The sequence below is a fragment of the Chionomys nivalis genome, chromosome X (assembly GCF_950005125.1).
Source record: "Chionomys nivalis chromosome X, mChiNiv1.1, whole genome shotgun sequence".
Classification (NCBI taxonomy): Eukaryota; Metazoa; Chordata; class Mammalia; order Rodentia; family Cricetidae; genus Chionomys; species Chionomys nivalis.
In genome coordinates, this window is record NC_080112.1 from 94,589,234 (window position 1) to 94,613,070 (window position 23,837).

Consider the following 23,837-nt stretch of genomic DNA (forward strand, 5'->3'; position numbering starts at 1 on the left):
CAGAATAGGAAAAACCCTTTGCTAGCTTTATATCTGTCAGAGGATTAATATCTAGACTATACAAAGAACACACCAAACAGCAATACATCAAACAATGCAATCAATAAATGTGTTAATGACATGAATAGATCTCAAAAGATAAAATGTGGGGAACTCAGTTGGTAAAGTGCTTACTGTGGATGCATGAGGACCTGAGTTCAATCCTCAGAACCCATGTGAAAAATAGCGCGATAAGGTAGGCTATACTTATAATTCCAGTGTTGGGAAGGCAGATTCGTAGATATCCAAGGGGCTCATTGTCCAGCTAGCCTATTTGGTGAATTCTACGCCAGTGAGAGAACATATCTCAAAAGACAAAATGGATGAAGACTGAGTAATGGCACCTAAGGTTGTCCCCTGCTCACCACATGCACACACATACAAATGTGCATGGCAAAACACATGTGCACCTTCATACACACACGCATGCATGCATACACACAGATCAAACCCCAAAATAGAAAGATAAAATGCAAGTGAACAACAATCATGAAAAAATGTTCAGCTTCAGTAACCATCAGAAAATGCAAATAAATCCTGCATTGTGATTGCATCTTATCCAAGTCAGAGTGATAATCATTTAAAAAATAATAAATTCTGGCCAGGATATGGATAAAAGGAAACCCTTATATACTGCTAGTGAAAATGTAAACTAGTTATAAAATTCAGTACGAAGGTTGTTCAAGAATGATAAATAGATCTACCATATGACCCAGCTACAACATTCCTGGGTATTTACCCCAAAGACTCCAAGTCAACATATCACAAAGTTTCTTGTACATCAGTGTTTCATAATAGTCTAGTTATGGAACCAACCTAGGTGCCCAACAATAGGATAATGAAGAAAAATATGATATGTATGCACATGTGTGTATGTATGTATTATATATGTGTGTATTATGTATGTATGTATGTATGTATGTATGTATGTATGTATGTATGTATGTATTTTGGGGGCCAAAAAGAAGAATGAAGTTACTTTGTTGAAAAATGAATTCAACTACAGATGTTCAATTAAGCAAATGAAACCAGTCTCAAAATGCATCATATGCTTTCCTCTCATTTGTAGTTTCTAGATTTATATATAGATTCATAAAATCAGGTACACGATGAAAATAGGAGTGAAACTTTCAAGAACAAAAGAGACCAACAGAAGAGAACACTGAGAAAACGGAGGTATTAAGGCTCATGTGTGCGGTAGGAACTCCTTTAAGATACCAGTCCACTTGGGTGTGGCCTCTTATACTATAAATGCCAATGTAAAGCTCATGCTTGCATTCTCTCTCCCCCCAACTCCCAGCTCCTGGATTCAGGTTCTGTTCCCTGTTCATGCAGAGGATTGTGATCTCTGAGTCTACCCCTAAATAAATAACCCTTTATTACACTCAATTCTAGTATGAGATTATTTTTATAACTTCCATCTTCATCTGGTGCCCAACATGGTCAACTCCATCCACATAAAATCTGAGAGATCTTGGAAAGTAATTCTAGACATAAAAGAACAGAGTTGAGCATAGTTTCTTGGTAGCAGCATTTTCTCAGGTGGGTTCTGTTTGCTAGAGGCAAGCGCATCTCATTTAAGAGAAGCTTCCTGACTCAGCTTTAGCTGCAAAAATCTTGCAGTTCTTTTAAGAGGCCCCGCCACCGAACACTTAAATTATGTTTATAAATAGCCAACAGCATGCTTCTTGGTGGTGGCAGGGACCTTGAAACTCTATGGAGTTGTGGCAATAAACATGGCTCCTTCCAGTAACTCCACCATGAAGCTAGAATCTCAGAAAGCTAAGGAATGGGGTGGATCCAATCATCAAAGCCATGGCTTTAATCCTGGCCATATCGCTTAGAAAATTAAAGACTCATATGGTCAGAAAAAGAGAGATATACAGTAAAGATAGATTCAGATGAAAAAAACCTCTAAATGGTTTAGAGTATGTTTTTAAAAATATACATAGGCTTGGGAGAGAAAAGAAAAAGGACAGAGTATTTAAAAAAATAAAGAAAGAGAATAGTTGGATGTGGTAGCACACACCTTTAATACCAGTACTTGTGAGGCAGAGGCAGGTGGATCTCTGTGAGTGCAAGGACAGCCTGGTCTACCAGAGTGAGTTCCAGGACAGCCAGAGATACACAAAGAAACCCTGTCTCAAAAAACCAAAAATTAAAATAAAAATAAAAGAAATAGAGTTCAAAATAAAGCCACATAAAGATGGAAACTACACAGAGAATCTGGATACTGTATGTTATTATGTTGTCTTTGAATTGTTTGACAGCTGAGGAAGGAGCAACAGCCGCTAAAAGACATTTGATTATAAAAGCTGCTGGATTAATACAACCTATATGTTTTGGATAATAGGAGAGTGCTGTTTCTGGCAATATTATTTTGCTATATTTTACATTCTAACTACGTACAAGGTGTCATTTTTTGTAAACAAGATTTAACATTTGATGAAAATAAGGACTGAGGAAATAGAAAGCAGTTGTCTTCAAAGAGAGGGGAAATACAATGACAACTACGGGGAATATGAGGTAGAAGAAAATTGTGGTTTTTTAAATTTTGTTTTTAGGCTATGGAGACATGAGTGGGCCTAAAAGCGGATGTGAAACCAACAACTGTGTGGAAAATTGGAGCTATAAAAAATAAGGATGCACATAGCCAAATCACAAATGAGGAGACAAGTCTTTTATTAGAACCAGAAGGAAGGTGGAAGTAAGGAATATGCACATAACTATGTCTAGAAGTTTGATACGAGAAGTTAAACATTATCATTTATACTTACCATTATCTATATAATTTGGCAAGCATGAGCAGAAACACAGCAGTGTTGAAATTTAGGGTGAGTATAATAAGATTTGAAATAGCATTGTGGAGCTGGATTGAAAAGGAAGCCGACCATAGCAACAGAGTTAGTACTGCATGCTCGGTAGTGTGGTGCATACTTGGTTGTGTGATTTTTCTCTACCAAAATTCAGAAAGTCAAATACAGGCATGGGAAAAGGTGGGCTGATTCAGGTTTGGGATTTTGTCAGACTGGGTGATGGGAAGGAGAATTGGGAAAAGAGAGAGAGTGGCTGAAGTGATAAATCGCAAAGCCCAAATAAGCTTAGAACACAGTAGAGACAAGAGGTCATTCATAGAAAATAGGAAAGTGTATGTATGAGTCAAGAGTTAGAGGTCTCAATAAAGTTGAATTTAAAAAGAGGTTGTGGCTAGAAAATGTGATACTTTAGTTTATGATTTTGTGATTCTGAGTGATGAGGATGAGATGTGGTTCAGGACACGACTGGATGAAGAGAATCCAAGTTGGGAGTCTCTGGAGAAGGTATCAGAGAAGGTGGATGACTAGGTGGTTAGAGTATTACATGGGTTAGTTGACTGAGTGAACTGACAAAGATTGATGGCACTACCAATAGGAGGAAGATCGTGATTTTAAAAGCCAGTCTTCAATGAAGGAGCGGGAAATATGTAAAGGAGAGCATAGCTGGCCTAATGGTCTACTGGAACCCCTTGAAGGATTGGTGGCTATACTGGACAATGATTTCCTTTAGGAGCATTGACTCTGGGACAATAGATAGACTATTAATGATCCAAGAGTTCTCTGACACTCTGGAGCAATGTTCATGACATTAATTTTCAAAGGACCAAATGACTAAACAAAAGCCCAAGAATTACTATTCTAAGGAATTTGTACAAGAAAACCAAAATGCAAACATTAAAAACTGCATTTACACCTATGCACATACAGACAACAATAAATGAACTCAGTGGTTTGGAAAAAAGAGAACATACGAAGTAGGGAAGCAAAACAGGGTGGGAGCTAGGAAAGGAATTGGAGTCAAGGAAGTAGGAGCAAATTTGATCTATTTTTTTAAAAGTACATAGGTTTAAGAAAGGCACATGCTATCAATGCAATCCAGAGTTTCTCTTCCATACACCATAACTATAACAGATTGCTCAAGACCTAGCAGGAAGCTTAAGGCAGTAGGTAGCCCTATACTTAGCTGTGTATTAAAAGAGCTAGTGGGGGGCTGTAGAGATGGCTCAGTGGTTAAGTGTACTGACTGCTCTTCCAGAGGACCCAGGTTCAATTCCCAGCACCCACATGGCAGCTCACAACTATCTGAAGATCCAGTTGCAGGGGATCTGACACCTTCGCACCAAAATAAAGTTAAATAAACCATAAAAATATTTTAGAAAAAGAGCTGGTGGGCTGCAAAGACAGAGGAAGGGGTCAAGATATCTGCAGGGTAATTTATCACTGAGGCTCAATAATTTACAGTGGCAGCTACTGTACAATGGCTGAAGAGAATTCAGTGACTTTAAGCCAGCCCCTTTTCACAAGAGCAGGCATCTCAAAAGAATATAAGGAGCATATATACCTTTCAGCGATATTTCTTGCAGATTGCAGAAACCGTGCTTGGTCATTTTCCTTCAGGATATGCTCAGCTTGGTTGATGAGGACTGTTGACCGTTCAAGACACTGGCGGCAATTAGCAACCTGCTGTGCCAATTTTCTCAGTTTCATAACCTTAAAAGATTGGGAAGGGAAAAGATGAGATACAACATACTGTGCTTAATTAAAAGCAATAAAATACCATGAAGGAGGTCTGCCCCAGTGATTCTAAAAGTAAGGGTTATTAATATCCTATGGCCCCTACATCAACTGTTCACCTTCTCATCCTGGCTGCTAAGTCTCTTGCCCAGTCTATAACTTGATTACTTACTTCGCACTCAGGCATTTCTCTGTTATCTACCTCCTCTTCGTATTAACAACATTGTTCTGATTGTAAAAGCAATGCATGCTAATTTTTAAAAAATTAAATACAAATATAAAAAGAAATTCTACCACCTAGAGATCACCATTGTTACATTTTATTTTGGCAATATATTTTTGCATACATTTAATAAAACTCCCTCATTTTTATTTATGAGAAGCTGTATTTCCAAGCATATATTTCTCTAAGTATCTTTACACCTACTACAATGTATTCTTGGAAACTTCAGTTTATGATAGCTGGAACTACCCAGCATGGTATGAAGTATTGGTCATCAAATGAGGTACTTTCAACTTTTCCCATTGTACCCTCAGCATGGGCTTTCAATCACTATCATTTACCAGTAGACTAACAAGTCTAAAAACATACAGAGGCTGCATGGAGACTTTCATCTGACCTTTTTAACCCTTACTCTTCAGTTCCTTGCATAGAAATCTGCAGTTCTTTGACTCTTTTCTCTCCTTTCATCTGTTATATCTAATAAATTAAATGATGCTGTTTTCTCTCTAGCAATTATTATGCTTTTCCTTTCTATATGTTCTATCACTAGTCTGGTTTACGTCTTCTAGAACTCATACCAGAAATCATTGCATGTCTGCAAACTTGATTTCTTGGCATCAATATCATCATGTTTTGATCTACCAAGCACATCTCACCATATCAGATTGAATCCTCCCTACAGAGTCACAATAGTTTCCCAGCACCTTTTGTAAGGCCCATGTTTCTACCATTCTTTCTTTTTATTACCTTAAAATATGGAGGATAAGGGGTTGGAAAGATGACTTAGTGGTTAAGAACAATGATTACTTTTCCAGAAGACCTGGGTTTTATTCTCAACACCCACATGCTGGCCTACAACTAACCTTAACTCTAGTCCCAAGAGATCCACTGACCTCTTTTGGCCTCCAAGGACATTGCATGCACATGATACACAGACATACACCCAGGCAAAACACCCATACACACAAAATAAATGTTAAAAAATCTAACTGAAAACATGCTAAAGCAAAATGCCTCAATCTTAAGTAAATGATCATCCGTGTGCATGCGTGCACACATAACCAACATCCAGGCTAAAGTAGAGAATGTTTGCAGCACCCAGAGCTGCCATCACTTTTTATCAGACTCAGCAAACACTTCTTGGTGTCTCTCCCAGTGATCTCATTTCTTTTTGATTTTCTGATTCAATCAAACTGCAATAGTCAGGAATGAGCTTTGTAAAAGGCCAGCTGCACGTTTGGCATCCCTGAAGCACTGGGGTTTACCTTTGTCTCTTTGATTTTGACAGCAATCATTTGCTTCCTCTGCTGGATGATCTCTACCAACTCGTCACATTCTTCCATAAGTTTTGCCTCATGCATAGCTGTATTCACCTGCCAAGAAAGGCCAAAGTATTAGAAAGGGATTGTTGCTTTGGTCTCCTGCTGGATCTAAAAGGTTCGGACTGATGGCTAAACATGCACAATTTCTTCCAGACCTCCCTCAATAAGATCCACTCCTAGAAGAAGGGCAGAGATGATGACATTAATGATGCAAGGGTATTGAAGCACCACAGTTAGGAAGCTCTCCAGGCCTCTAGTAGGTCCTGATGGTTAATGGAAAGCTGGGCAAAAGGACAGATGAGATGGGGGCCTGTCATTCCCACTGTGCAAATCCCTTTACTCAATCACCTGTCCTCCTGCTATTCTTTCGAAAAGAAGAATAGAAGATGTATGTGTTTCAAGGGAAGAAGATCCTCTTCCACAGGCACAATAATATTAAGATTACAATGCAACAACATATTTCTACTGGCTTAAAATGCTTTCTATTTTCCTCGTTCCCTTCTGATTTTAAATATGAGAATGTGCAGATCTATTTTCACACGAAACATATGAATGTGTAGATACTTTTTCACATAGCTGTCATAATGTTTTACTCATATTTCTTGGCTTAGAGAAAAAATTCTATCCAATATCTAAATACTTTTCCTATTTTGAGATACTGTCTACATCAAAATATCTCTGCCGCAAAGTCAAGAGGGAGTTGAATCAACAGCCACTATTCATTGTCTTTCTGTGAACAGATCTCTTCCTCTCTAATACTATTGATAATAGATGGAATGAAGTCCAGATGCGGTGCTAAAATGGATGTAGGAGATCATGGGACTCCCCAGATATAATGGGAAAAGAAGAAACAAGTATCTGACTGCTTTGAAGCAATCTATATGCCAAACACTACACAGAAAAATAATTCATGTATTAAATTATAATTATAACTTTTTAATACAGAAGCTGTTCTTTTCTTTCACTTCACAAATGCAGAAACAAAGGCTTTGAGAATTTTACTAGCTTGCTCCAGATCGCAATGCTAATTAAGTGGCAAAACCATATTTCAAATTGAGCTCTTTGAAATGAATGCCCAAGCTGGTTGAGAAGGAACATCGGCAGGGGCTGGCAAGCAAGTTTCAGTTCCATTTCTGCGGCACACAGAGCAGTGACACAGAGAAGTACAATTATCCCAAGAGTCTATTCAAGGACCACTTGAGCAAAGCTCTAGAAAGCTGAGAAATAGACAATGATTTCCTTGAGAGCATCAAAACCCAAGGAGTTAGATTGCTGTATTAGCTGGGGAGGAGGGGCTGTACTGTCAGTCACTTGCTCTCTTCAAAAGATTCCTATACATATTTCAAATTCAGTAAAATATCCATCCCTGGGCCCTGCTATCTCCTCTCTCCGTCAGCCCTGCTGGATATTTTTAAATGGTTTTATTAATTATTTTAGAATTCCATATAGTGTATTTTGATCATATTCACCCTCAACTACTTCCCCTAACTCCTCCCAGATCCACTCCTACCCTCTTTAGCTTCCTGTCTTCTTTTCAAAATGTAAAAAAAAGAAAATAACCCACAAAGTCCAATTTGTACTGCCCACATAATACTAGGCTGGGACCATCCAGTGGAGTGTGGTCAATCTACCAGGGACCACACCTTTTAAAAAAACACAACTGATTCTTCTTTCTGAGACATCTCCAACTGAACAGAGTTCCTTGGTTCTTGCTGGATAGTGTTATATTTCTTTTCTTAAAGGTTTTTAAATTTTATGTGCATGAGTGTTTTATCTTCATGTGTGTATGTGTACCATGTATGTTCCTGATGCTTTGGTTTATGATAATCATTATCCCCTTTGCACTACACATCTTCATTCTGACATCCATTTTTCTTCAATAATTTCAGATTTCTTATTCAGGCTCTTTTAGAAGGCCAAGCACTTGAACAGGGTTTTCGGGCAGCATGCTGCAAGTTACTTGGTAGCAGCATGGGCCAACTGGCTCCCACCCAGTAGTCTCAGAAACAGCGAACAGACCTTGGCCATGTTGGACTGGATGGGGCCAAAAGGCAAAACAGCCTTAGTCCTTACCATGCTGCTCAGCATTTTAAGGAACAGTACCGGTCAGAAAATGATTACAAATATGCAATAAAGACAAATTCAGATGGAAAAGACCTCTAAATGGGTCACAGTGTTGAATAAATATATGTAGGCTTGGGAGAGAGAAGAAATAGTTATAAAACCAAGTAAATAGTTTGAAAAAAGTAAAGACTTTAAAGAGACAGAGTACAGACAGACATAGATTAAAGGAGTAAAGAAACATACGCCACATAAAGATGGAATATACACAGAGAATCTTAATTATGTTTATTACTGTGTTTTCTTTGAATTTTTGACTGTGACTGAGCTAAGTACAGAGAGACATTTCATTGTACAGGCTGCTAAGCTAAACCAACATATATATTTAAAGGTATCTTGACTTCAAAATTTGGGTCTAAGGATATGTTGCTTGGGAAAAGAGGTTCTGATTTTGTTTCCACAGAAGATGAGAACCTGTGGGTTCCTTCCAGGCTAATGTGATTTGATGGACCAAGACCCCTGAAAGGTCTCTGTAAACCCCTAAAATTACTTTGCCCAACAAAAAGTAGGAAGCATTTTGGAGAAAACTATGCCCAAACCCCCAAATATTGTTTATAAAGAGATGAATACTTCGCAATGGTATAAATCTTGGTCTATTGATACAAATTTAAGCTTACTTTACATATATATATATATATATACTCTTGATTAAGGTATTGTGTATGTGCAGCTCATTTGAAATGTATTGTATAATTAAGAAATATAAGTTAATAGATAATCATTTATAGTAGTCAAGCTTCTTGTCATGTTATTTAGGTCTTCTAGATATATAGAGATATATTTCAGTTAGACAGGTATTCTTCAAATCTTTCAAAGACTAACAGAATATGGCATTTAAAATGTTTTAAAAACTTAGAACTTTTCATGGGTTAAGAAATGAATTAATGTAAGATATAAGAGCTAGCCAATAAGAAGCGTGAGCTAATAGGCCAAGCAGTGTTGTAATAATGCAGTTTCTATGTGATTACTTTAGTTCTGGGTGGCCGGGAATAAACAAGCAGCTTTTACCAACAACCATTAGTTCAGTTGGTCTAATAACAAACTTAAGGATGACTTAGGAAGTTATTGGATGTGAACAGAATATATATATCAAAGATTAGAAACCATTCCATGATGGTTAATATTTATTGTCAACATGATTGGGTTTAAACTCACCCCTAGTGCAGGCAGCACCACACTATGGTCTGGGGCCTTAGATTGAATAAGAAAGAGAAAGTGAGCTGACGAGCATTCGTCTTTCTGTCCCTCTTGACTGCTGACCCGATGTGCCCATCTGGTTCACATTCCTGCCACCATTCCTTCTCTGCCACATAGACTATGTCCTTAAACTATCAACCAAAATGAACCCTTTTTTACTTCAATTGCTTTGTCAGGTATTTGGTCACAGTAACAAGACAAGTAACTACTACACTTTCCTTGCTCAAAATTCTCCGATGAACCAACAAGTTCCTTGAGGAGAGATTTTCCACTTTGTGCCTTCCAAAGTACTTGGAACAATGCCTTGTAAAAAATGAATACTTACAGAACATTTGTTGATAGAATTGGCTAAGTGAAATATAAAACAACACAGAGGCCAAACTTCAGAAAATATGCCATAGTAAATATATCTTGTTGAAAAAAAATTAGGTTGAAGTATAGAAGCTAGGATGGGAAGGGACTTGGAGCCATTACATCAGGGGAGATTTAAAAAGAAAAAAAACAAAACAAGAACAACTAGTAGAGCAGAAAGTTGGCTAAAGAGGCAACATTCCAAATCAAAGCTAAAGCAATGACATTAAAATGTTTCCATGTCAAGAAGCAGCCTAGAAGAGCAATGTCTTGAAATGTTTTCTGAACAGGAAAAACTCCAGGGAAAATCTGTCTTCATGATGTGAATAAAACAACTCAAATTACTTGGAAGGCATTTGAAAGCCCAATGCTTTGTTTGCAGTTTTATCTGAATATGCAGCAAGGTTATTTTAGCTACATAGGAACCCTTAGTTGAAAATAACTCAAGTTATCTCATTAAATGTCTTTGGTAGATTGGTTAGTATGTTGAAGACTTCAGCTCTTTGAACTTTGCTATTTGTTTTAAGTTAGTGGGCTTGGGTAAGGGATTTTATATAAAGTTTATGCTAGATTTTATGTATAAAAATTTATCCCCCTTAGAAGCCACAGAGACAGCTGATCTGAGCTAGTGAGAGCTCACAGATTCTGGACTGACAGCTTGGAAACCTGCAAGGGACTGAACTAAACCATCTGTATGTGGATGACAGTTGTGTAGCTTGGCCTGTTTGTGGGGCCCCTAGCAGTGTGTTCAGGACCTGTCCCTGATGCATGAGCTGGCTTTTTGGAAACCTATTCCCCATGCTGGATTGCCTCACCTAGCCTTGATGTAGGAGGAGGAGCTTGGTCCTGCCTCAACTTGATATGCCATGCTTTGTTGATTCTCATGGGAGACTTGTTCCTTTCTGAATGGAGGGGGTGTGGATGGGGTGTGTGGACGGGAGGTGGGGGAGGGAACAGGAAAGAGAGGAGGGAGGGGAAACTGTGGTTGGTATGTCAAATAAATGAAAAAATTTAATAAGAAAGAAGAAAAAATTTATTATCGTGGAAAGAAAAAATAAGACTAGTGAGCTCAGAGACAAGGACAGAAGCAAAGGCATGCTCATTCTTCATAGAGGAATTTAAGAATTTTTATTTCTTCATGCTTTATTTGGCCTTAAATTCATAAATTATTCATAAATTATTTAGGAACAAATAACATTTGTAGTAAATGAACAAAAAAGATGTAGATATGTTGATAGATATTTGATAGATTAATTTGTCCTTAAATTCATAAATTATTTAGGAACAAATGGCATTTGTAGTTGTTGTTGAACAAAAAGATGTAGATATGTTGATAGATATTTGATAGATTGATTTTTCCAAAGATCTGCTAGTTTCACATACTGAATTGTCTTTAATGATCTTGAGAGCATGAAAAAATAAAAATATCAATTTGCTTAATTTGAAAAAAAAAATCCCCCTTAAAGATATCATTGGGGCAATTCTGCCAACCTATTTGTGTGAATCCACCTACTTCAAAAAGACTCTGAGGGGCAGTTTGTGATATTTAAAACAAAGGATCCCAACTCACTCTTTCAAAGACTAAGCACTGGCAAGTTTCCAGGCCTTCTTCTTGGTTCCATGCTGTTTTACTTTCCTCTCAATTGCAGCAAGAACTTGGACTTGCATGTTTTTACCAGCTGTACACCATTCATCCTTTTTGAGTAGTGAGGATTAAAACTAAGACCTCATACATGCTAAGCAAACCCTCTACTGCTGAAAAAATTTCCCAGCTCTAAGACTGATTGTAAAGTAAGGTCTCATCTTGTCAAATGCCCACCCTTCTCTAGTGCAAATTCACAAATTCCTTTGCTGAGAAGATTTTGACTTCCTTTGCTGAGAGGATTTTGACTGGGGCGGGGGGACCTGCAAGGAAACAAATATATGGGGTGGTTACAAATGTCATGGGTTACAAAGACCCTTTTTAGTGTAAATAGTTATTTTGGCAAGTACTTAAACTCTATATTGGAATGGAGGTGTGCTAGAACCCTAGCTCCTTTCAGAGATGCTGCATTAACTCCTTTTCTTACTGCTACTACAACACACCTGACAAAAGCAACTTAAGGAAGAGCTTGCTTTGCTCTCTGTCCACGGGTACATCATGGCAGGCAAATCCTAGAAGGTAGCGTTTGAGACAGCTACTTGTGTTTCATTCACAGTCGGATGCAAAGAATGGTATGTGCTAGTGTTTAGCTGCCTGTCGCCTTTGCATTCACTCTAAGACTCCACACAGATGCCTTCCCCAGTTCAAGGGGATCTTCCCACCATAATGAACTCACTCTAGATCATCCTCCCAGGTATGCCCAGAGATTTGTCTCCTCGCTGTTCTAAACCCTCTCAACTGACAATCAATAAACCATCACAAATGCATTTGACAATTTTAGGGGGAAATCCCTCTTGTGCTCATTCTCCAAGTCTTTGTTTTATTCCTGTGTTTAAAGTTCATCAGCCTTCTCTCTGTTTTGGTGAGAAATGTCCTCACCCACACTCTCCCCTCCACTGCCATATTATCTATCAGTCCTGTAGAGAGTTGTGCAGGAGTTCAGAAGGTATTGAGATTTCTTGTTCAGCTAGAACAATCCCTATGTAGTGGTAAATTATCCCACATACCCAGACTCAAACGAATATCATTTTTTATGTCCGTGTTCTCCGCTTGACAAGTTAGTGCCAACCAAGAAGTCATCTACTTAAACAGATCATCATCTTCCTCCTGGAAATTTCTAAAATTCCAGCATTAAAGATCATTTGGAGAACTTTGTGTTTCGGCAAACAATGAGTGCCTGCCATTTACAAGGAGTGGAATGTAATGATGAAAAACATGACTTCTGCCTTTGAGGAACTCAATGTTTAGTTGAAAGAATGAAGTGTGAAGACAACTAATTCTAATTTAAAGAGCACTCAGTATAACGGAGTACAACAAAGCCCTAATGATTGGATTTTGCCAGTGGAAAAAGATCATCAAGGATGGTTATGATAGGTTTCCTATCTCTGATCTGGCTTAGGCGAATAAGCAATAGTTGAGCTTGAAGAAGTGGGGCTAAGGAGGAGGAGTCCAGGCAGAGAATGGTGTGAATAGAGTAAGCAAAAGCATTAGGAGGAGCAGTAGAGAATGGGCTAATGGAGCAGACCAGATTGCAGATGCAATGAAGTAAGGCTGGAAGTAGCAATGCAGGGGTTGGAAGACAGTCCCGTGGGTACACTGCTTGTTGCCCAGCATGGGGACCGGAGTTCAGATCGCTAACATGCCTGTAAAAAGTCAGGTGTAGTGACAAGCACCTGTAACCCCACTGCAGTGGGGGAAAGGACAGACAGAGATCCTGGAGCTCACTGACCAACAGAAAGTCTAGCCAAACAGCAAGTTTCAGGTTCAGCAATGAGACCATGATCTCAAAAAGAAGGTATCAAGGGATTGAAAGTGCATTCGAATGTTTTCTTCTGGCCTCCACAGGCACATGCACATAGAGGCACATGCTCCTGCACACATATGTATACACACACACACACTATTTAACAAGGAGATTTCAAATCAGGCAAAGTGGCTTGCACCTATACTTACAACGTTCAAGAGGCAGGAGGTTTCTGAGATCAATGCCACCATGAAGTACAAAACAAGATGGTGTTTTATTAAAGAAAAGAAAGAAACGGAGCTGGGGTAATGACTCTGTGGGCACAGTGCTTGCCATGCGAACATGAGTACCCCAACTAAGATTTCTAGAACACGCATAAAAAACCATGCATGGCAATGTGCACCTTCACTGCCAGTGTTGAAGAAAAACAAGAAAAAGATGGTGCCTGCTTGTCCTGCTGAATTGCCACGTTCCAGATTCAGGGAGACCCCTGTCCTAGAAAATAAAGCAGGGAGGAGTAGAAGAAATCATCCGATATTAGCCTCTTACCTCCACACGTGTACACACATGCACATGTACACACGCATGCTTATACACACAAAAAAATAAAAGCCATAAAGGTTGCAGATACACTTTGCAAAGATGTGCTGCTATTTTGACTCAGGACCTTGGTGCTATAATAACACCCGAAGTATTATAAACAGTACAGAGGGGAGAGAAAGCAGGCGCAGGAAGTGGGAGAGAAGGCCACAATCTCCACACCTCCTGCTCTCCCATTACTGTTCTGTCCCACCTTCTCAAACTCCATAACATCAGAGCGAAGAGTCCGAGTTGGAAGTCATTCAGTATGCAGTTACTTTCTGGACGAGAGAGATGAGAAGGAAAAGTGATGGACAGCTGATGAATTACTAAGAAGCTGTTAAGAACAGATTTGCCATCTTACAAAGCTGCAAAAAAAAAAAATCATTGCTTTTTACAATGATGCTTTCAAGAAAATGCAATGTTTATGAAGCAGACATAGTACTGACGGTGGCAGCATCAAAGCCAAGGTGTTAAGCCAGATCATGCTTTAAGGACATACACAAACAGGCCCCATCATCAGCACCGGCACCTCCAGCAGACAGCTGCTAGATTCAAATGAATACAGGGAAAGAAAGAAATCTTTTATGTTGTTTTCAAACCATCACAACATTTCAAAGACATGATTGAAGCTTTAAATAAAAATAACTAAAGGAAGCAGGACTTTCTCCAATATGTCTGCTTTGTTCCTTTAGATTTGGAGGAGGGTGGCCACCTCAAGAACTAAGGAATATATAAAACTATTAATATGCCTTCTAGCTCCCTGTGCTTGGGTAACTACCACCTAGGAAGGGAAGCCAAAAGTTACTTGGGCAGAGTTAAGCAATTAACAGTCTCAGCTCCTAAGCTGTTTTCTTTGGAAAGGTGGGGGCATGAGAGATTAGGATGTGGATGGGGCATGGCTGCTAGAGCCAGACAAGTTGGCAAAGGAAGCTACACCATGTCTAGTGGTGTAAGAACGCTAGTGAGTTGGGCACCAGTCAGATATTGAGTAAGAGACAAATTTCCTGTCGGCTTTTGGGTTAGGTGCACAGTCCTTAACACTTTCTGCTGCTTAGCACCCTCTAACTGCTTCCTGTATTTTTAGGTTCTTTACTTCTCCCACTGGCTCTCTGCAGAAGGCATGAGCAGTCATTACTCTTTCCGAAGAAGAAATTAGGAAACACAGAGGCTGTACAACTTGCACAAGGTTATATAGCTAGAGTCAAAACCAGGGTTTTAAACTAGGCAGTCTGTTCCTGTCTATGATTTTAATCACCATATGTGGGGGGGGAGGGGGGGAGAGAGACAGACAAGCAGGCAGGAGACAGAGGCAGAGAAAACAGGCTTCTCTTCCTCTTAGTAATTCCTCTCAAGACAACCACATTCTCTAAAATTATTCTCTTGGAATGCTTTGTGTATGTGTTTTCTTAGTTTTGTGGGAAAATACAACAAACACATAATGAAACATATGTAGAGACGCGAACGATGTACACATGCGTATTTTTACGTATGTGTCCCATGCTTATTTTACCCTTCTCTAGCTAACAAAAATCTTGACAGTATAGGGATGGGACAATTTGTTCCACATATCTGTCTTAAGAACGGCCTTTCTAACATAATTGCACATGGCAACTCTGCGCTGGTTTTGGAGAGCTTTTCCCTCCAGGGATCAGACCATCAAACCTTTGTAGCCTTCAGGTTGTCTAGTGTCTCCCTCAATATAGCATTTTTATACCAGGCAATTACTTAGGACATGAAAGAAAAAAGCAGGAAAGGTACAATTTAGGTTTGGCATCTAGCATTTTATGTACAGAGTTAAAATTTCTATGTGAAATGACGGAGAGACCTACTTTTATTTATTTTTTATTTTTTTTGAGACCTACTTTTAAAAAGGAATATCTTCAGAACCATGGGCAGATTAGCTATGAAATGGGTTGGCAAAAACCCATAGATTTCGATTTCGTTGCTTACTAGAGTATGAGTCCTGGAAAGAGGATGGAATCATCCAAAATGGCAGAGCCGGCCTAGAGCTAGGTCTTTGAACTCCTTACCTGGTTGGTGTCCCTTCCCCTCTACTACCTGTCTGCTACACAGCAATTGGCCATAAACAGTTAGGAGTCACCAAAGTCTCTAGCTCATATGCCTACGCATTTACTCTACAAATAGGAACACTTATGGAAGTGTGCACACATAACTTACATGAACTATTATAGTAGATCCAAACTGGAAACAACTGAAATATTCCTCACTAAGAGCAAGGATAAGCAAACAGTGGAATAGTCACACAATTGAATACCCTCCCAACTATATCAAATCATAGAAAAAAGCTATTGATACAAGTTGAATGGATCACAGAAACATTATGATGAGTGACACAGAAAATCATAATATTTTGAATGCCGTATGATTCCATTTACAAAACATTACAGAAATTACAAAATTATAAAGATGAAAAGACTAGTGATTGTAAGGAAGGGAGATGTGACCACAAATTGGTAGCACATGGTGTTGACAAAATGACTCCATAGTTAAGAGTATTCATTGGCTGCTCTCGCAAAAGAGCTGAGTTTGATTCCTAGCACCCACACCCACTGATTCTTAACCATTTGTAATATCAGATCCAGGGATTCCAACACTCTCTTCGGACCTCTGTGAGCATCAGACCTGCAGGTAGTGCACAGACATACATGCAGACAAAACAACAAACACATAAATAAATAAACACATCTACTTTTTAAACAGAGGCAGCACAAGTGAGTTTGAAGTGGAGATGATGAAATAATACTGTCCTAATTATGGTGGTGATTATAAGAATATAGATGACTAAATAAACATGTTCCCCCCACAAATGAAAATGCAAACCAAGGAAGAAAACTCTCTAGAGTCCCCATAAGGATTTTGGCAGGTCTGGGGAGGCAACATTTCTACAGTTTTCTGAAATTCTAACAATTACATATATGTGATAGTTGGGTCCAATATAGTCTCAGTCTCTTTTTATATCTCTGTCTCCCCCTACAAATCATCCTGTACCCACTTAATAGAATATTGGGTTTTTAATTTTATGTCCCCCTCTAATATGAATGCAAGCTCCTAAAGATGAGGGTATTGCTTCATTCACTACTGTACCCAAAACATGTGCTTAACATATTGTAGGTGAGCTATAAATACCAGTTGAAAGGCTGGGTGTTGGTGACACACGCCTTTAATCCCAGCACTCAGGAGGCAGAGGCAGAGGCAGGCAGATCTCTGAACCTGTTAAAAAAGAATCAATGAATATGAATGTGCTTGCCCTAAAATCAAGGTATAATGGGAAAGTTTATACAGCTAGCTTTCCACATCCATAAGTTCCGTACCCATGGATTTAATCAACCTCATATTTATAATATCGGAGCCATGCTTTGTTCAAGCCCATGGGGGGCCTGGCCCTTTCTGAATGAATACAAAGGAGGAGTAGAACGGAGGGCGGTAGATGGGAAGAGGGGACTAGAAGGAGAGGAGGGAGGGTAAACTGCGCTCGGTATGTAAAATAAATGAAAAAGTTATTCAAATAAAATAAAAGAATGGACTGAAAAAGGGAAAATATCTGAACAAATTTGATTCTGGATTGAGTATGTACAGATATTTGATCTTATTCCCAAGCAATATAGTACAACAACTATTTATATAGCATCCACACTGTGCTATTCTAAGTAATCTACAAATATTTAAAGTATAAGGAAGGCTATATTTAGATTGTATGAAAATACTAAACCATGCTATGCCAAGGACTTGAGCATCTGCAAAGTTTGGTATCTGAGCCAATCCTCCATGGATACGGAGGGAGAGCTGTGCTGCATTCTATTTCTTCATTATGAGACAAAGAGCTCTTCCATTTCTTTTCACACAATTGCTCAAATTTGTTTTCTTTCATCTGTTTTGTCATTCCAAACAATAATTTACCGAAATATGAAAAATTGGAGAAATGTCTGAATAACTACATAGGTCCTAGGAGATCATATATTTTAAAATATTTCCTTTCTTTATGTTGAAAGAAATTGGCTAATCCTGCTGGGGCATTAAAAGTTGTACTTCTACAAGCTAGCCACCAGAGGGAACTATTTACTTATCATTTCTCCACATAACCAGTACCTGATGGGAGCAGATGCAGAGACCCACAGCCAAACAATAGGCAAAGAGAGAGCCCAGGTTGGAGATCTCCATCGGGTCCCTCTCCTCGGAGCTCAGAGAACCCCGCCGAAGATGGAAAGGAGAAATCGTGGGAGCCAGAGGGGTCTAGAAGGACAAGGGACCAAGGTCACAAGTAATCAACTAAGCAGGGCTCACAGGGTCTGTGTGTGTGAAGCGGCAATCTCGGAGTCTTCGTGGGGTCTATGCTAGGTCCTCTGTGTGTATGTTATGGGTGTTAGCTTGGGGTTTTTGTGGGACTCCTAACAGTGAGAGTAGGGGCTATCTCTGACTCTATTGTCTGCTCTCTTCTTCCTGCTGGGCTGTCTAACCTGGCCCTCATGTAAGGGTTTGTGCCTGGTGTGGTATCTCCTTGTGTTATGTTCAGTTGATGTCACTGGGAGGCTTGCTCTTTTCTGAGGGGATATGGGACAAGGAAGTGGAGCTGGGGGAGAGGGGAGGTGAAGGGGGCTGGGAAAAGTGGAGGGAGGGGAAGCTACGGTCAGGATGTATTGTATGAGAGAAGGAATTATGAACATTTTAAAGCAATACAGGATAGCTTACTCTTAGAGTTTTGTCTGGTGGGAAGAAAAATGAGTACACAGAAGAGCTGAGGTGAAGTGTGCTTAGGGTGCTGCTAGGCACAGAGAAGGAAGGCACCTAAACTAGGAAGATGCACCAGGCATGGGGAATGGCTTCCTGCGGGGAGAAATACACTTGAGCAGCGCCTTATGGGACAAAATGACAGGCAGAAGAAAAGAAAAACAATTTACCTCCTGTGGGGACAAGTTCTATGCCCTTCAAGTGCCTGGTCAAAGGTAAATATATGCTTAAGTACGTGTGAAATTGGTGAACAAAACACAAAGTGCAGATGCTAAAAGAACAAACTAGAAACATAAATTAGGGAAACAAAGTCCCTATCATAATAGGGCTTAGATGTGATTCTTTGAGAACTAGTGAATTTCAGCTGACAAAAACTAAAGTCCTTGTTTCAGGTTCAGAACAGGCAGATGATCAGTAGGGGGGAAAACCGAGCAGAAAAATGACATTAGCTAAAGCAGAGGACACATTCCTCCAAGCTCCATGGGTCAGTCAGGTCAGGAGTAGAGAGAGAAGATAGAGAAATACCAGAACAGAGCCCCGAGCACAAGAGCCTCAGGAGTCATGTTTGAGCACATCACGGAGACAGGAAGTCTCAGAATAGTCTCCAAGTCTGTGACAAAAGACAAATATGCCTTGAGGATATATTTGCAAAGGTCTTAACTGCTTCATATGGCAGGAAACACTAGTGCACTTGATGGTAAAGGGTTAAGAAAAAGAGAGAATCAGATCTAGATTAATATATCGATGTCTATCCATATATACATGCATACATATGTACACATCGTCCAGAACATGTTTTAAGTGCAAATGTCTAAGGGCAATGTAAAAAAGGGTTCCCGGTAACTCACTGGGTGACAAATTAAAAAACAAAATTCAATTAAAATTGGAAATGGATTTTTAAAAACATATTGCTAGGAAAGTCTCCTTAACAAGAAGTGGCCTCAGTTCCCTCTCCTCTAGAGGGACAATACTTATACCTAGTCTCAGAGGGTTCGTATATGCTTATTAAGTGATGTAACTAACCCATCTTATACATTTTCTACTGTGTTTTCTCTTGCTTTGTCTTGTCTTCCCACTGCATCAATGATGATGACAGCTGTGGCTCCTACTGCTATAGAATTTACAGCATCTGCGGAAACAGGGGAGTACTGTTTCATCGTTTGAATTACTTTTATTCAGTTTAAAAATACAATCTGTTTTGTTTCCTGGAACGTACTGGGCCATCATGATTTGTTTTTCCCTGAGATTCCTCAGGTCCCTTCTCTTACTCTTCCTTCTATATCTATACCTCTCGATCTCATTCTCAAATCAGTGACCTCCAAACTATAGGACAGGGTTAGCTCTGCCTCTAAAAGTAAGACAGACTCTCTCCCTGATGCCACATGATCATACTTCCTATCACCATTCAGAACAAAAGGTCAATGCCAAGAGGGATTGACTCTCTCCCTACTAGGAACCACACCATTACCTACTTACTGTCATCATTCAGAGCAAAAGGGCTATGCCAGGAGGAAGGTCAATGACTTATTTCTGACAGAACACCAATTACATTTCATATGGTTAGCTAGAAAGGAATTTGGCTGGCCCAAACTTGTTTTTCTGCTCTGGGCTACCCCATAATTAACACAATCCCCAGGCTCTAAGGCCAAAAGATATTAGCTGGAATCTAGAAGAAATAGGTGTCAAAGAAGGAAAGGTAACTAATGTATTTTCTTACTTACAAAAAATATAACACTGTAATTGCATTCAGCTTTAGTCTCCTCTGTAGTGCTCCTGGAGGGAGAGGATTCCATCTGTTCTGTGCTCTGAGCTTCAAGCAGAGTACATCTCTATATACAGGAGGCTCATTAAAATACTTGAACACATCAGTGAAAGTATACCTTCCCCCATTCGATCTCCATTCTATGTAGCATAGCAGGGAATCCACCTACTAGCTTGACTGGCATTGGGGTAGGAAGGAGGATTGATTATCAAAATCACAGCAACTCTGGTACCATAAAAGTGTTAATGGAGTCACAGGGTAACATAGGCTTACCCAGGGACCCCAAGGGGTGTTGCTTTGTTGTGTCCATATATATGAATCTGCGTGTATAATGCCCATATTACATACCTCTCTCAACTATCAGTAGGGCAAGGCAAGTCAACCTGTGTTCCCAAATCCAATAGTTGCTAAACAAAAGCCTACCTTTATAGAGCTGCTTTCCTACACAGCTTTGCCTTAGTGACATCCTTAACCTTATACATCTATATCTATGTAGTGGCAGCGTGGAGAGAAGAACGGTGCTGGAGAGTCATCATGGAGATATTTCATGTCTGTATTTATCTTCCCAATACTCATGAGGTATATGGAGCAGATACTAATGTCTGCATTTTATGGATGATAAAACCAAGATCCAGAGGGGTAAGGTGAACTATCAAAATCACGTGAGCTAGCAAGTGTTGTTCCAGCACAAGCTGGGCTGCCTAACTCTGAAGCAGATATTTATGCTATATTCCCTTTCTTTCTTTTTTCTTTCTCTCTCTCTCTCTCTCTCTCTCTCTCTCTCTCTCTCTCTCTCTCTCTCTCTTTCTTTGTTTTTTGAGACAAGGCACCATGTAGTCCGGTGGGAGCTCAAATTCATTGTGTAACTAAGGATTATCCTAAGCTTCTGATCCTCTTGCCTCCACTTCCCAAGTACTAGGATCTTATTCAGTGCTAGACATTAAACCCAAGAATTCATGTGCACTAGGCAGGCAATCCAAGCAATGGAGCTACATCCCCAGCTCGCTCACGTATCACTGGAGTCATCAAAGTCATCCTGGCCTTTCATCATGTTCTTTGTAGCTAAAACTATTATTTGGGAAAACTGCCCCTCTTCCTTTTGAGAGTTTTTCATGTGATTTTTCTCTCTGTTTTGTTAACACTTTTTTTTCTAGCCCAGGAGGCAGCAGAGTCAAGTGGAATGAGTTCTGTATTTAAAGTCAAGTGGGTTTCTCTGGATTCTGGTTCTGAAGCTTACAAGACCGGTGACCTTGAATAAGTCACTTATCTCTGGGCTTCTGTTTCTGACCTGGAAAACAGAAATAACACTAACTATCTCAGAGGCACTTGTGAAAAGCAAATGAACTAATAGAGATAGGGATCTCACAGTACCTAGTACACAGTTGGAGTTAAATAAATATGGATTTCTTTCTCCATTTCTCTCCCACTCCAACTTGCTCTGCTGGGTTGAAAACAGACAACACTTCTTTTGCCCAAAGCCAAAATTGAGGCTTTGATTCATGATCCTACTTGTCTTACATTTCAGCTTTTGCTTTATCACTTAAAATGGTTGCTCTCATGATCTTTTAAAAATGTGTATGACACATGTTTGTCCATGTTCATATGTGTGTATGCATTCTTGTATGTGTGGGGACATAATGAGGGAATGTGTGTTTGTGTGTGTGTGTGTGTGTGCATGCATGCATGTGCACACATGCACATGTGAAGTTCTGAAGTTCATACTGGGTGCCTTTCTCAGTTGCTCTCCATGCTTTTTCTTTCTACTGAGACAAGGTCTATCATTGAACCAAGAGTTTGCCAGTTCTGCTTACCCTAGATCGCCAGCTTGTCCCAAGGATCCTGTCTTTGCCTCCTGAGAGCTGTGATTAAAGTTGACTACCATGACTTCTCCCCTTTTATGTGATTTCTGGGGTTCTAAACTTGATCCTTCACATTTGTACAGCAAACACTTTATCCAGTGAACTATCTCCCAGATCACTGTCATCTTTTGGGAGTCATTTGCCATATACTGGGGGCCCATATTTGGTGTATACACATGTTGGGGGTGCGTGCACATACACACTTGTGTGCTTGAACATGAGCAAGTGTTTTTTAAATAATTTACAAGTTTGTTATTATACAGACATTACTTCCATGCTATAAAACCAGATAAATCAGTCTCCTTCCACTTCTAAAGCTAGAACCAGAAAGACTGGGTTGCCCTTATTTGGGTAGGGAGCTAACTTATGCACATACTCTGACTTGAAGAAATGAAGATACTTCATGTCCGTGATTTCTCACCAAGTTCAGATCTCATGGCCACAGAGCTGGATTCCAAATCGACTTTGCAGCAAAGGATGGAGCTAATCCTATCTAGTTTCCCATGGGCCAGTTTAAGACAGTGTGGTTTATCTTGTACATTGCTATTTCTCTACTGTGAAATTCTCCTCAATGTAGAGTGTCAGACAATGTGCAAAAAGGAAGGTACAATGGGCATAGGAGAAAACTGGGCTAGTAGGAGCAGTGATAAAGGTGGTGGTGATACAGGACTTGGATTTAAAAAAAAAAAAACAACAAAAAATTAAGCTCTGTGGTGTTTGATTGACAAGAGAGTAAGGAAAGCGTTAAAATGCTTTCCCTACATATTTTGACAGTTTTTAACTCATTGCAGTGAAAATATTATTGCCATCTTAAATAGTTTCCGTGTGAAATTATCTAAGCGTATTTAAAGCGAGGCAGCATGATGAAACCCCAATGTGTACATTCTTTAGCTTCAGAAGCCATCAACATTTCTCTTGTTCAGTCTGTTCTGTTCCCTCTCTGCTGCACTATTTCAAAGCAGGAAATTATTTCATCCCCCACTACTTTAGTTTACATTTCAAAAAGATGTTTTACTGCATAATTATTGACACGATTTCTTAATACCAGAATCTAATGCCTGTTCCATGTTTTAACTTCACTAGTTATATAAAGAAGTACATTTGAAGTTGATTTAGCTGAATCTTGTACTTTGTGAAGAAGAATTTGATATTGGTTTTTCAAAGGCCACACATATTTGAATAATCGCCATGTTTTATAGTGGAAAAAACAGAAGGCCCCATTTTTAGTACACACTCTTTCCATTATTCTTTTTTTTTTAAAATGAGCTAGGCATGGTGGATTGTGCCCATCATCCCAGCACTTGGGAGGCAATGGCAGAAGGATCAGGAGTTCAGGCTAGCCTTGGCTAAACGTGAGCTCCAGAACAGCCTGGGCTGCGTGAATCTCTGTCTTGAAATACTAATGAAACTGGGGCATGGCGGTGTACACTGGTAATCCTAGCATTCAGTTGGCTAAAGCAGGATGATTTTGAATTAGAAGCTAACCTGGGCTACCCAGCCAGATAAAAGACAGTTGTAACTACACAGGCTAGAAATGCCGGAGTCTGTTGCAGGAGAGAGAGTCATGGTGGTAGTACGTATCCTGTCCTTAATAAAAATGCAGGCCCTCATAAAATGATATTTCATTCATTCACACAGCATTTTGTGAATTTCAGGTCATTGAAAACAAGTTGTGAAGTTAACATCGGACAAAAGACTA

The 23,837-nt window shown here is 39.5% G+C and overlaps 1 protein-coding gene across 3 annotated transcripts in view; it reads right to left on the reverse strand.

Annotated features, from left to right (window-relative positions):
- The window catches only part of Mid2 (midline 2), a 99,619-nt gene that overhangs the window by 27,996 nt on the left and 47,786 nt on the right, over positions 1-23,837 (reverse strand). For all 3 annotated transcript variants that reach the window (XM_057759665.1, XM_057759664.1, XM_057759666.1), the window contains exons 4-5: positions 6,078-6,185; positions 4,417-4,565 (exon numbers count right to left, since the gene is read on the reverse strand). In XM_057759665.1, the coding sequence (XP_057615648.1) occupies positions 4,417-4,565; positions 6,078-6,185 (257 nt within the window). The remainder of the gene's footprint in view (positions 1-4,416; positions 4,566-6,077; positions 6,186-23,837) is intronic.